General features: G+C 38.5%; 1 protein-coding gene across 11 annotated transcripts in view; it reads left to right on the top strand.

Moving 5' to 3' along the window:
- Window positions 1-14,709, top strand: part of ARPP21 (cAMP regulated phosphoprotein 21) — a 264,546-nt gene that overhangs the window by 114,728 nt on the left and 135,109 nt on the right. For 10 of the 11 annotated variants that reach the window (XM_077304025.1, XM_077304032.1, XM_077304024.1 and 7 more), the window contains 4 exons: window positions 7,851-8,025; window positions 9,523-9,686; window positions 10,375-10,416; window positions 11,099-11,182. In XM_077304025.1, coding sequence (XP_077160140.1) covers window positions 9,561-9,686; window positions 10,375-10,416; window positions 11,099-11,182 — 252 coding nt within the window. In that variant the 5' untranslated portion in view covers window positions 7,851-8,025; window positions 9,523-9,560. Of the gene's footprint in view, window positions 1-7,676; window positions 7,700-7,850; window positions 8,026-9,522; window positions 9,687-10,374; window positions 10,417-11,098; window positions 11,183-14,709 lie in introns of those variants that run through there. The other variant, XM_077304031.1, reaches the window with a different exon arrangement.

The following is a 14,709-nucleotide window of genomic DNA, read 5'->3' as shown; positions in this document are numbered from 1 at the left end:
GGCTCCTTCATGGGAAGTTTTTTGTGAGAGTGGATGAGCACCGGTCAGGAGTGTGTTTACATGTTTCCCATACATATTACTTGGTTTCCATTGAGAGCCAGCTTGGTGTTGTGGTTAAGAGCGGTGGCCTCTAATTTGGAGAGCCAGGTTTGATTCTTCACTCCTCCTCATGCACCAGCTGAGTGATCTTGGGCTCGTCACAGTTCTCAGAGCTCTCTCAGCCTCACCTACCTCACAGGGTAGGTGCTGTGGTAAAGGAAGGTAAGACGAATGTAAGCTACTTTGAGACTTCCTTAGGTAGTGAGAAGTGCAGTATGAAAACCAACTCTTCGTCTTTTTCTGTATCAAACTGTAAAATAGATCTGGAAAGCATTTGCTCCTATAATTCTCTTCAATATTCTACAGAATAGCTGATACATATTTGACATCATATGATACTTAATTGCAATAGCTGATATTTGACAGCTAATGTTTGGCTACTGTTTGATAGCTGGCATGCAACAGTATGCAGTATTTGATATCTTATCATTTATGCCTCGTCCTTTTTGGTGCCCGACAACCTGAAAGCAAACTAGGGATACCAGCTAGTCAGAAGTACGCAAATTTTCAATGTAAAATTCAGGAGCTTCATCATCTGAATGCTGCAGTTTTTTTTTTAATTGCAAATATTCATTCAGATTGTGAATACATAAAGCAAATAAGCCGATACTCTAAAACAGTGTCAAACATGGAAAAGAATATATGGAAGAAGTTTCTTGAGCAACCTGTTGCTCAGGAGAAGCATAACAACTGCTACACAGGCCGAGAAAACTTCATCAGACACCTTAGAGACGAGTCAGCTATAGAAAGGTATTGTCCAAGAAGAGTCATTGCCATTCCTCAGCCTAAAAAGAGTACCCCTATATACTCGCGTTTAAGCCTAGTTTTAAGCACCTTTTTTCACACTGAAAAAGCCCTCCTTGGCTTTTTTTAACATTATTTAAATTTATATACCACCGTTCTTGATTGGGCTCATGGTGGTTCACATAGTAAAAGAATAAAAACACAATAAACCCATAAAAAACCCGTAATTACAATTCCTAAAGGTGACAAAACGGCAAGCGAAAAAACTAATTAAAGTCACCCTCTCAACCAGCCAGGGCCAGCCTTCTGACAGTCTTACTGGTGAGAGTGGGGAGACAGATCTAACAGATATTTATTATTTATTAACAGATGGACAGAAGGACATGAGTATATATGGTAATTGAAATGAAAGCCTGCTCCAGCCAGCCAATTGTTGCTCTGGCAGCTTGTAGGACATCAATGGTTTGACTGAGGGACTCTAATCTTTTTTTTTTCCTTTTGCCTTCACTTCTTCCTCTTCTTAATCACTTCTTCCAAACTATTCTTTTGGTTTCTGTGAGTGGAGAGCAGGGTACAAAAACCAGCAGCTATTCATCCTCTTGACTTTTCTGTATTTCTTGGGAGGGGGAGGCTGGATGGGAGAGCCTGTGATGATGCATTTACCACCCTCGGCTTATATGCGAGTCAATACGTTTGCCCAGATTTTGTGGTGAAATTGGGTGCCTCAGCTTATGTGCGGGTTGGCTTATATGTGAGTATATACGGTACTTGCTCCTTCCCTGCTCAGACATAAGCTTGATAAAAACTTAGACCAAAAGTTCCAGCCTTCAAAATTTTGGTGTACTCATCAACATTGGAAACATTCCTTAAACAAGAAATACCTTTCCATGTTTTCCACATAGGGATCTGTTTCATTAAGCATTCGTTTAAACATTTATATCCTGCCTTTCCTCTTGGTTCAAAGCAAATTGATTTCGTATTGATTATTCCTGTAACTACATGTAAAGGTATCTTTTTCCAAGCTGCACACTGATACACTCATCCTTGCGTCCTTGCCTAGGGGAATAGTTTATTTATTTGAACATATGTCTACCCTGCCTTGTATCCTCCGTTCGACTAATCAGGAAAACAACTGCAAGCACTCAAAAGCTCAAGCGTCCAGCCACAAGTTTAAAAGAATGCTTCAGTCTGGTGCATCATTCCAGAGGACTGGCCAGTTATTAGCAAATGGGACATTCTAGGCATGGGCACCAAGAGGAGACTGACATCTGAGGAGTGCAACTCGTACACAGGAGCAGGAGAGGTGATTTGATACTGGGATATGTAGTTCAAGTGGTCAGAGGGCTATAAAGGCTCTTTGATAACCACATCCAGTAAAAAGCCTTTACATCAGCCAAACCTGTCATAATATTTTAATGTAGTTCATGTTTGATCAGTGAAGGTATTAAAATGCTGCTGCTCTAATCAGTGGGATGCATTTGGAAATGCTTAAGTGTTTAGTCTTTCAAAACAAGCATATTTAGATATTTAAAACATTGATTAGCCACCTTTCTATCTTGCAGAACGCAAGGTGACTTACAATATAAATAAAGTAAAAAGGTAAAGGTAAAGGTATCCCCTGTGCAAGCACCGAGTCATGTCTGACCCTTGGGGTGACGCCCTCTAGCGTTTTCATGGCAGACTCAATACGGGGTGGTTTGCCAGTGCCTTCCCCAGTCATGACCGTTTACCTCCCAGCAAGCTGGGTACTCATTTTACCGACCTCGGAAGGATGGAAGGCTGAGTCAACCTTGAGCCGGCTGCTGGGATTGAACTCCCAACCTTATGGGCAAAGCTTTCAGACGGCTGCCTTACCACTCTGCGCCACAAGAGGCTCATATAAATAAAGTAATGACTATTAAAAACACAGAAAACCACAGTTTAAAATCTCCAATTAAGATGGCAAATAAATAAGAGCTACATTTCTCAAATGCAGATGTAAATAAACTTTTGCTTTTTTTCCTCTAAGGGCCAGAACAATCTAGGTAACCATACAATTGTGCTTTGGAATTGTCAAAAACAAGGGACTATTGGGAGGGCTTGTGTCTGTGGAAAATCAGGTTATCGGGTTGGATCCTCATTTCTGGGCACCACTTCCCTGTCTCCTTCCACCTGGCCACACACAATGAATTCAACTCACCTAGTATTTAAGGGACTAGTATCCAGGAGACCTAGGATGGAATCCCCACTCATGCTATGGAATCTGACTGGGGGAAATATTTGGATTCCAAATGTACATTGGGGGGAGGGGGACTGTTGCAAAATCACTAATTATTTGAAAAGGCCCCTGTGTTTAAACTTTTTTTTTCTGGTAGCGATAAAATATCTGGTCCCTTAGGATGAGTTTAAAAATCAATTTCTAGATGTACTATTGCACACACAATTGTTATATGTAATACACATTGCATGTACTTCTTCTCCCCAAAGATTGAAATGGCGGGTTTGGGAAAAATAAGCAAAAGAGTGTAAATGATATTAATTATATTAATATTGCTCTTATAGCAAAGAGAACAGTAGCAAGTACTGGAAAACCCATAAAATGAGATACCATTTCCACATGAAACTGGCTTAGTATAATTCAGATAAAGGAATTGATTTCAGTGTCTACTGTCTAGTTAGCTTTGCTATATCTGAGGCATACCTCAGCAAAACTTATTACAGCATAACTATTTTGCATTTTTAACATTGATTAACTCAACAAAAAATTATACCACTCATGACTGCAATATAGATAATTAAAGAAGAGTGATTACAGGTCTCCATAAAATATTTTTATTTTAATAAGCACAAGGAGCCCATTCTAAGATGCTCCTAATCAAGTCAGTTTCCCATATTTTTCCCCATATTTAACATTTTTGTCACACTTGTGTCCCCATGTGCACCAGTTACACACCATTCTCCTTTTTTGCCCACCTTCATTGTCAGCTGTCATGAGCCATTTATTTGCTCTTCTTTGACAGCTAAAGACTGCTATCTTTTAAATTTTGAGTCGGCTGTCCCTTCCTTAAGTTTGGGGCCTGCCTATTGGCCTTATCTCACCATGAAAGCAGCTCTGCCTGTCATTCCTGTCGGACACCTGCTCCTTTTGGTCTCCAGTCGCAGGCCCATCCTTTCCTTGAGAGCTGTCTCTGCTCCTCTCTTAAGCAAGCACCCTACAATTAAGTCTTTCCTCAGTAGCCTCTATTCCTTACAGTCCTTGCTCCCCTCTCTCAGCTGGGTCTGCTTTTTTTTATAAGTTTCAGATTCCAACTTCCGGTAGATGCAGCGGTCTCACCCACTGCATCCTCACCCCACCTCAGCAGTTCAGTTTTAAACTCAGCAGGACTGATGGCATCAGAGTCAGGCTCATGTGTGGTTCTTGTGGCCCTGCCAGATTTTAAAAATCATTTCACAATAGCTTTCTGCCCCACTTGATGAACATTCTTGACTAATTAATCATCATATAACTTCAAACACTGTGCACATTTATCCATACTTTAATTCATCTTCTTGAAATACATAACAATTGTTCATTCTTGTTTTGTCTTAACAAAGTTTATTTAAAAGAGCGTCTATCAATTTCTCATACCTATTTATTGATTTCTGTTGAGAGCCAGCTCAGTGGTATTGTGGTGAAAAGCAGCAGCTTCTAATCTGGAGAACCGGGTTTGATTCCCCACTCCTCCACATGCAGCCAGCTGGGTGACCTTGGACTAATCTCAGTTCTCTCAGAGATCTCTCAGCCTCACCTACCCCACAGGGTGCCTATTGTGAGGAGAGGAAGTGTAGGGGATTGTAAATTGCTATTGAGACTCCTTCGTGTAGTAATAAGCAGGGTACAAAAAATCAGCTCTTCTGTTGGTTCTCAATATATACACCTCATCCATGAACAATATCTTCACATCTGCAAATCTGGAACATTCTATTTTCAGATACTTCTGCACCTGAGTGTCAGCACATAGAATCCATTGATATGAGTTAGACATTTTCTAATCTACAAAAGGTCATATTGTTGTGTTATTCTTTTGCTTCTTAACCCTCTTCAAGACTATTCTATTCTAGGTCTCTAGATGACCTTTATGGCACATTTAGCAGAGAGATTAAGTCTGCCCTACTTCTGCTGTGCAGAAACATCCTCCGTGAGCTTTTGGGTTAAGACCAGCAACTGTTCCCATATATTCCGGGCCATTTCTGTGACAATTGCTACAGGACACGTTCAAGGAACAATCTATAGGCCAAAATGGGTTCATGTCGCTTTGCGGGCTGGGAGGCACCAGGAAGGTGACTTTGTGACGGCATTCCATGTGTATTATCAATATATTAATATTTCACAGCACATTCATATCAAGTGTGAATTTTGATTGTCCTGCTTTTGATTCACGAAAAGCAAGATTCACAGCAAATTATGCTGTGAGTTGATCTGCCCCAGCACCCAGCTTGCTGCAAATGAAGTGCGAGAAACAGTAGCCAGTCAAATGAGGACAGCTGGCTGTTTTGCCCCGCTGCTCAGTGTCACCTTAAACCTTCTTGCTGCAGCACATCCACTCTGAGAGCAATAAAATCAGAGTCCAGTAGCAATTTTAAGACCAACAAAGGTGTGAGCTTTCGAGTGCTAGTTCAGACTAACACAGCTACCCATTTGGATATATCCTCTGAGGACAGTGTGAGATTAGCTGGTCATTATAGAAGGCTCTTGTGGCGCAGAGTGGTAAGGCAGCAGACATGCAGTCTGAAAGCTCTGCCCATAAGGCTGGGAGTTCAATCCTAGCAGCCAGCTCAAGGTTGACTCAGCCTTCCATCCTTCCGAGGTCGGTAAAATGAGTACCCAGCTTGCTGGGGGGTAAACGGTAATGACTGGGGAAGGCACTGGCAAACCACCCCGTATTGAGTCTGCCATGAAAACGCTAGAGGGCGTCACCCCAAGGGTCAGACATGACTCGGTGCTTGCACAGGGGATACCTTTACCTTTACCTTATAGAAGGATGAACAGGAATGGGGGGGGGTCCCTGGAAACTGGCTGTGCCAGGAGCCTCTTTTTTACCTGTTCCATGCTGTTTCTGTACGATTGGTTTGTTTCCCATCAAATTGGCCTGTTTCTAATAGCACACAGAGGGTGTGTCCAGAACAGGCTGTCACATGCCTTGTGCCTGGGTGTGCTTGGAAAGAGCACCCTTGGCATTGAATGGCATCTTTTTGAACCTTGTGGTAGCCTTGTGGCACATCAGGGAAAGGGACGCCTTTCTGCACATAGGGATGTGATCAGCGAGGCTGATGGAAACGCCAGTTGAGTTTGGAGCTGGGATGGATCTGCCCAGAACACAGACCATGTGGATGCCTAGCATAACACACCCTCAAAACCATCAGCTTACTGAAACAAGCAGCAACATTTACACAAGTTGAATGCAGTTCAATAAACTAGTTGAACCTACACTTGATGTTGCATATCTTCATTTGAGGCATGCCAGGGCAAATAGAATTATGTCTCATTCAATGCAGGAAAAGATATTCAGACTTGTCAGTATTTTTCAAGCAGCTGTGATATGGCACCATTCTTTTTAAGAAATGTTGAAATGAATGTTACAATTCATTGTATTTTTTTTTGTAATGATTCTTCTCTGCTCGTTGCTTCGTATCATAGCAAGAATGAGAAAATGAAGGTGTTATTTTGCTTTCTTTGGAACTTAAAAGGCATCTAATTTATTTTTTTGCTATTCAGGAGATTCTGCAGTAAAAGGATAGCCGGTGTTGAGCTATTCTGTTTGTAGTTGGCTTGTTCATGGAGCATTTTGTCCACTCCCTTTGCTTGTGCTGAGTATTGTTTCAGAGGACCATTATTCTGTTGCTGCTAATGAGTTTCTGCTAAACTCCAAGGAGAAAGATGCATTTATGTTATTGTTTCACATGAAACAATAGAGTATATTTACCTCCTGGTTATTATATACTGGCAGTATAAGTCTGTACAACCTGAACATACCGTTTAATATATATAAAACCTATTTAAAAATATATATAAACATAAGTCTTTTGTAACATTTATTGTAATATGTGTGGAGCTTATTTGTGTATGATGGTAGCATTAATACAATTTGCATTTGTTTATCATGTAATCCCCAGGCCTGTTAGAACCTGTTATGTTTGATTTAGATGGTACATGGCATTTAATTTCGTAAATGGTGATTTTAGTGGTTGGTTTATGGAATTATCAGGCAGCTGCCAACACTAGATCTCCAAAAGGCAGTCATGGTATTTTAGTACCTTGTAAATGTTTCTATTTTTCTTTTAACCTCTCAGTTTTCTTTTAACCAAATGCCCATCTGGTAGCAACATTCGCTACAAACATAGCGTAATACACTTATGAAGCAATCGTTCCTTCTGTCTCTCTCCCAAAGCAATCCTTTCCCCCCTCCATCCCACGTTATTCTAAATTCTCCCTAATTTCTATCGCCCAAAATTGTTAACTCCCTCTTTGCCATTTTAGCGATTCAACCTTCTGAAGTCAGCTCATTTATACCTGCTATTGATGCCAATTTAAATATGTATATATAAATTCTCAAAACTGAAATAAAGCTTTAGTTATACAGTAGACATTTATATTTTCTTAGGAACAATATTGATTTCCATTGAAGCAAACAGATGAACCTTTTATATATATATATATACATATATATATATAAAAATGCAAAGTGCCAGAATTCGCTAAAAAGGTTAAAATTGAAGTGAGTAATCTTCGGCACATAATATGCAATTGTTAATTTTAGCTCCGTGCGTAGGAGCTGTTATGACTTGAACAGCCAGCTCTAGCCTTCATTAGAGAAGAGGCACACCGTTTTTGAGACAGGTGGGGCCGCATCAAGCTGTGAAAGTGATTTGCTTGAAACTGGTCATTAGTGTTAGAAATCTGGTCTCTATTTATTTTATCTTTTAACCCTACCATGATTATAAGCATTATGACTGGTATTTACTTTATGTCTTCCCCCCCTCCCTGCCAGGTTGATGATGACGATGATCTGTCAAATTCTCTAAAGCAACAGCATGGAGATTGGCATTCTGAACTGTTAATGGGGTCATGGGACTCACTTTGTCATTGATCACTTGTGTGGATTTAACCAGTGAGAAGCAGCAGAAACGGATAGAAAGGCATCCAGAATTAACGCAGCGCTGAAGGTAAAAAGGCTTCTTTGTTACCTCCCTAATGTTGGAAAGTGGTAGGTTTTGTGTTTGTGCAAATTGGAGCCTGAAATGAGATGTTTGTAAGTCCACATCGGGTCCATGCGGGGTTGCATGCGTAGACGTTGCTTGAGTACTTGCCAAACATGAGGGTTAAGGGTTAAGCAAGATTCAGACATAGAATCCATGCTAATTATATTTCAGTTTGTGAAAAGGAATGGCTTAATTTCATAGATAAATGCCCTGTGACCCGATGAATTAATTGCAGATGGATATGTTATGTAGGAAAAAAATGGAACATTTCAGCAGAATACCTCAAAGAAATAACTGGTTCATTTGATTGCTGTGAATTTGATCTTTAAATCAGGCAACTTTTACCTGCCCCCCCCCTAAAAAAAACAACAACTTTCACATACCTGGGAATACAGAAGACACAGAGTTTAAAAAGAAATCATTGTGCAAAGTCCTTGGTCCTTTGTAAAATCTTGTTCCACTTGAAAATTTAATTATGAAATAGGACCATTTGTGATCGTTCTGTTAAATTCCCAAACTGAATGCTACAATGTGAGCCTGCACCCAGCTTTTGAAAAAAAGATTTCTTTTTAAGGCAGGGGGAGAACAAAAAGTGCTAAATTATTCATGAGATACATTTGACAACTAATCAGAAGGGGAAGTGTCAGAGGGGTATTTTATGGGTGTGTGTCTGGGGGAAAATAATAATAGGCTTTAAGTTTGAAAAGCCATTTTGAGCTTCTGTACAGCAGACTGTTTATCGTGAGCTGGGAGCAATGCCGTGCAGTTAAGATATCTTCATCAGAGCCACCTTGCCAAGGGCTTCCAGGAGGATTTCCACAGGGCTGGAGAGACTGACATGGGTCTTGGGAAAGGCTTATGCTTTTTCCGATGGAGCTGTCACTTTGATACCTAGAAATGTTGACCATGAAGGTTTTATTGCCAAATTTAGAATTATTGTTTAGATTGAATTATTACCATTTCAGCCAAATTTGGGTTCTCCCCCCCCTTTCTTGTAGAGAACGCTGTAAACTTTATGTGTACACCGATAAATGTCTGACTGATAGGAATGTGCAGCATTCTAGTGGAGGTTCTAGCCTACATGCCCCCACTAACTCAGAAAGTACGAGTCGGTTATTTATTTGGACGAACAGCTTCTCGAGAAACTCATTTCTCTCCAACCCTGCTTCTGCCGCTGAGGGTTGGGAAAGGAAAGTGGGAAGAACTGCAGTGACATCGATATACTTGTATTCTCTGTCATGAGGAACAAGATGATGTACTTATTCGCATTTGTTCAGTTCAACTTTCACCTAGAGTACTTCAGTTCATTACTTTTCTGCTGATTCGTGGTGCCCTACATTCTTGGGCTTCTTGTTATGGTTTATTAGTTCATCATGAAAGAAATAAAAATACCTCACATGGGAATAAAACAGCAAATTTCACTCACTGTTTTGGTTTGTTTTTAATGTCTTGACCTTCTAGGTCATCAAATTGTGTTCTCTTAATTTCTGTCGGGGAGAATGTCTGAGCAAGGGAAAACAGAGGAAGCTGGAAATGAGCAAGACTCATCCATCTCTCAGCAAGAGAACTGCATCCATAATAAAACTGAAAGCTCAGAGCTAGATGAAAAAGACGAGAATGGCCAGGTAAGAATAAGAAAATAGGAAATTTATATTCTGTTAAGATATGGGGTATAGGTATATTCATTTGTTTTTGAGGGGAAGCAGATGATTTTCCCTCCAGTTTTATTGTACCCTTTCTCCTGTTTTCTTTTGGTATTTTTATGTTTTTGCTTTTCTCTTTCATTCTGAGAGGTTTGCACTTCTATGCAATTTCTATGCCATTCAAATTGCATTATTATATCATTAGCATCATTGAATGGCCATGTTATGTGATGCATGTTTTAAAATAAAAATATCAGATCACTGTATAGATCGCAAACCCCTTTGGGAATGTTTACTGGCAAAGAGATGAACACAGACTATTCTCTGCATTACGAAGCAGAGAACTTCTGTATTGATGTCCATGATCTCTAACACCTTTTTTGATATTAAATATTTTAAAACAATACTGTAATATTTTATTAAAATATTGTAAGAAGATAAAATGGGAATGATCTTGCAGGGGGGAAATTATTCTCCTTAATTTTACCTCTATAAAAATTCAATTTTGTTTTTACCGGTGGTGATTGGCAAATCATTTGGCATTTACCACATGGACCTTGTGCTTTGTGATGTAAAAAGCTGTTATTTTACTATTAGCAAGATACTGTTACTCTTCTTATGCATGTTTTCCACCCACAGTCATGCATAATTTTCCACTTGCTGTTCACAGAAACGAGGTACTAACCAGAACCAGCAGAAAAAGAGACCCAAGGTAGAATTTCTGGTTCTTCAAAGTAATGAGGAATTGGGTTTGTGATAAAATGCATGTATATTATGAAACGCTTGTTCATAGTTCCAAAAAATCATGCTTATTCATGCTTAAAATGTTACTCTTTGTTGCCATAAGGTCATAAGGTCATTGAACTTCTATGAGTTATTAGCTACCATTTTCCTCTCGTACCTTTGCCACTATTAAAGTGGCTGATATTTTCATGCATTTAGTTTAGCATGTTTCTTTTATCTATATAGATGTGTAGTTCTCAAAGAACAGAGGAGTGAACAAGCCCCAAAGTAGAATAAGCTAGCCAACCAAGGATTTTTTTCTAATACTGTCATGTTTTATTCAATCAAAAAGCTCAGTAATCCTGTTACAGTTCATTGTGACAGATTTTAATCCCTTTTTCATTGGATTAGTATTTGCATGTTGAATGCTAAGATTGAATTATATTAAATTATACATAGAAAATAATTTACTTTCAATCTTTCCTGTGCTACCTTCAGTCATCTCCGCCCAGTTCTTTCTCAGAAGAAAAAAAATCATGCATGTCAATCAAACATGGTTTTTTTCCTATTGTGAGGTCTCTATTTATGTATTTGAAATGCAGTGTAGAAGGCTTGTGTGAATATGGACATCAGCATTCAGAAGTGATTTATTTATTTTTAATATACTTCAGTCAGGAGGGAAGGGGAAACTGGTGCGGAGCCTCGCTGTATGTGAAGAATCATGCCCTCGTCTGGAAACAGAGATTGACAACCAGGTATCTAAACTAGTTGCCTTTAGCTGCATGGTTAACTTATACTTGCATGACTACATTAAATATTTGGGCTTCAAAATGTTTCTTGCTTTTGGGAAATCAATATACCCTTGAACAAGAGCGCACTTGCTCCTTACAAAGTTTTCTGGTATTTGGCGTGTATTTATTTTGAAATCTATGAGTAGCTCTACAGTATGTCACAGGGTGTTATTTGCTCTCTTTTTTTTCCAGAGCCCCTGAAAATTTCAACAAATGGAAAAGAATTCAAAAGAATTCAGATTAATTATTTTTAAACAAATTCAAAAGATAGAATTGTTATTTTCTCTAAGGCTATCTCTTTTAAGACTACACCAAGCATAGTGCTGAGTCCACTCTGGCTTCTAGGTCATGCAAAGTCCATATGCATCAGTTCCCCTGAACAGATTTCATAGTAATAGCTAAATTCTTGACCACCTAAATCATAGTGATCAAGAAAAAGGTGCATTGTATTCCATATGGTTAATTTTTCTGATTCTTGATGCCGATTTTCCAATATTGCAAAGCATGTAGTTGAATTAGTCTGTATTGGTGTTGTATACCATTTATTCCAACAAAACATTTTTTGGATCAAATCATGAAATACCGATCCAACTGGTTTCTGAATTTTGCAAAACCTTCTTGTAATACTTATTGCAAAAGGTTCACATTCTCATGCCATTTGCTTAGCAAAGCAACTTTAACAAGAACACAGACAAAATATTCAAACTGCTTTAAGCTTCCTGCCAGTATTTCTTACCTAAAGACTCGGATATGTTATGGGAGAATGAGATCAGCCACAGAGAGAGAGAGAGAGAGAGGCAATAGAAAATGAATGATTTAACTTCTAGCACAAATATTGCATTTAAGTGTACTTTCTAGGACTTTATTCTATTGACTTGAACTGAAGCAAATTAAACTCTCCTTTTTGAACTCTTTGTTACGGAGAGTTTTTATTTTTATTTTGAAAGACCAAAAAACCCACCACCCCATGTCTTATTGAGCTGTGGGGTTTTTGTACTTTCTTGCTGCTCTACATTGACTTTTATGCAGGAGGACAATAGACAGGTTATTTTGTCCATGCAGGTAGACATTTTGAAAAGAACACTAAGCTTAGGCTCAACTTGCTTTATTAGAAACTTGTGGCTTTTGTTCTGCATTTTATTTGTGTTTTCTATTGTTTTAAATGAGACTGAAAAGGAGAATAATATAAATATCAGATTGTATAAATGTTGCATGGCAGTTTCTAATGTACTTTCTGCAAAAGAGAAAGAATTGTCGTACTTCACAAAACTAGCAAGTTTGTGGGCAAATACTTCTTCCCAACTGCCCCAAATGCTTGATAGAGGAGGGATGGGATTTTTACTACTTTGGATGCCTCCCATTGTCTGTTTGAGCACCTGGGAGAATTCTCTGACAGTATTGTGAAAAGTGAAGAGATGAAAATGCTCTCTACAGTCCAATCCTGCTTCTTAAGGATGATTGGCTTCATATAATAAAATTAGATAGGAGAGCATCCTTGATTTTGATGTGGATACATTTTGGACGGTGAAAACTAGACTCGAATCTTCTTCCTTGAACTGGCTGAAGGATATTGGAAGCATTGTGCCAATGGGAATTGTTTACTTTTTTGAGTTAAGTTGGGTTTTTCTTCATGAGTTTCTTAGCTGTTTACAAATTACAGGGTTTATCAGAATGTATGGTACACTGCCAGTACAACAGAGTATGGATTGCTTTACAAACCTAATGTTTGTATTATATTTGAAAATTTGCCTTGATTTTCCTGTGTAGGAAAAATCTTGTCACCTGTATTACTTGATCTTGAAAGCTTACCTGATCGCACACTCTGTCCTTACTTTAAAAGGAATGTTGCCTCTAATGTTATATGATTGGTTTTATCAGTGTACTATTGCAAAATTGAACATCTCTTGTTGTTCACTGCACTTACCTTGTATGAATGTATTTATCAACGTTGTAATTTTACTATTGAGAAAAAAAATCAATAAAAATGGATATAAAGAACCAAACAATAGATTGTTTTTACGACTCTGCAGAACTTCTCTGTGTGTGCTTTATTTCAATTGCAATGAATATGTAGTAATGGTTTGTTATATGTATGGCACAAGGAATATATTGGATGCTTGTATGTTTGTTTTAGAATGTATGTAAAGTCTGTCTTCCATTTCCTATAAAATGTAAGTGCACCATAACAGTCACTGTGGCTTCAGGGTAAAATTCTCAAGATGGCAAAGCCTTTTAGAGTGCTCTGCATTATTTGAAGAAATAATGGCATGATTGCACTGCATTATTCAGTTTGATTATTTGGAAGGAATTTAAGATAGCGATTCAGTACATAAGTATTAGTGCATTATCGCAGAGTATATTCACCATGACTTTCATTTGTTGACTGGAAATTGAAAGTCAAGAACTGCAATCTAACACAGAGTTATGTGCACGTAAGCCCCATTGATTTCAGTGAGACTTAAGCATGCATTGTTGTTCTTTAGGATATGTCTCTGTGTCTGTGTTCAATAGAGGAAAACAGTTAATACATTTCTTTCATGACATTTACATTGTTCAATATTTTCTCTTCAGAACTAAAAATTTCTGGTATATTTGAATGATTTTGTCAATGGCTGTAGTATATTAACTTCATTAGAGCTCTCAACAAGACATATATTTCTAGGAAGTGTGGACATTTGAGCTGTTCTCTCGTTAACACTTCTTGGATCAGATCTTCAAAAATTGCTAATAAAGTAATGTCATTAGCATGATGTTTGGGAGGCTGAAGTTTCAAGGAAGTGCAGCAAATTTCTGAGTAAATATATAGAATCCGAGTTGTAAGAATTTTTTTAAATGAAAGAAACTAGGCTTAAGAAAGCCCATGTGTCTTTCCCAATTAACTGCCACCTGTTTTAGGTGTACAATAGGTCTTTATCAAAAGAACACATATAATAAATGTTTCTCCCAGAATAAAACATAAACTAGTCAAACTAAAAAGTGACCTATGCTAACTTTCTAATGCTAAACGCATACTAGTGGAAGAATGTCTCACCCATTCCAAACTTTGATTTAAGTTGAATTTACTTCAGCCTCAGTGTGCAGAGATGAAAGATGCTGTTTTTTTCCTAATAAAATTCAGAATGCATTCTATCCATTGGACCCACAGATTTAACTGCAGCTCTTACAGTGTGACCCTGTGCACGGGTGGCCCAGTTTAAGTCTTACTGAAATCAATGTTAGAATAGAACAGAGCTGACCAAACTGTAACTCTCCAGATATCCATGGACTACAATTACCATAACCTCTACCAGCTTACTGACAAGGGCTCACAGAATAACAGAGTTGAAAGGGACCTCCTGGGTCATCTAGTTCAAACCCCTGCACAATGCAGGACACTAACAATGGTGACCGTAGTCCAAGGACATCTGAAAAGCCACAATTTTGGAATAACTGCATAGGATTGTACTGATTGTACTGATCATTACTAAAGAAGAGTGTTTTCAATTGACTTT

The sequence above is a fragment of the Paroedura picta genome, chromosome 11 (genome assembly GCF_049243985.1).
Source record: "Paroedura picta isolate Pp20150507F chromosome 11, Ppicta_v3.0, whole genome shotgun sequence".
NCBI classification, from domain to species: Eukaryota; Metazoa; Chordata; class Lepidosauria; order Squamata; family Gekkonidae; genus Paroedura; species Paroedura picta.
The sequence above is the reverse complement of the archived record's forward strand: the minus strand, read 5'-3'. Positions and strand labels throughout refer to the sequence as shown.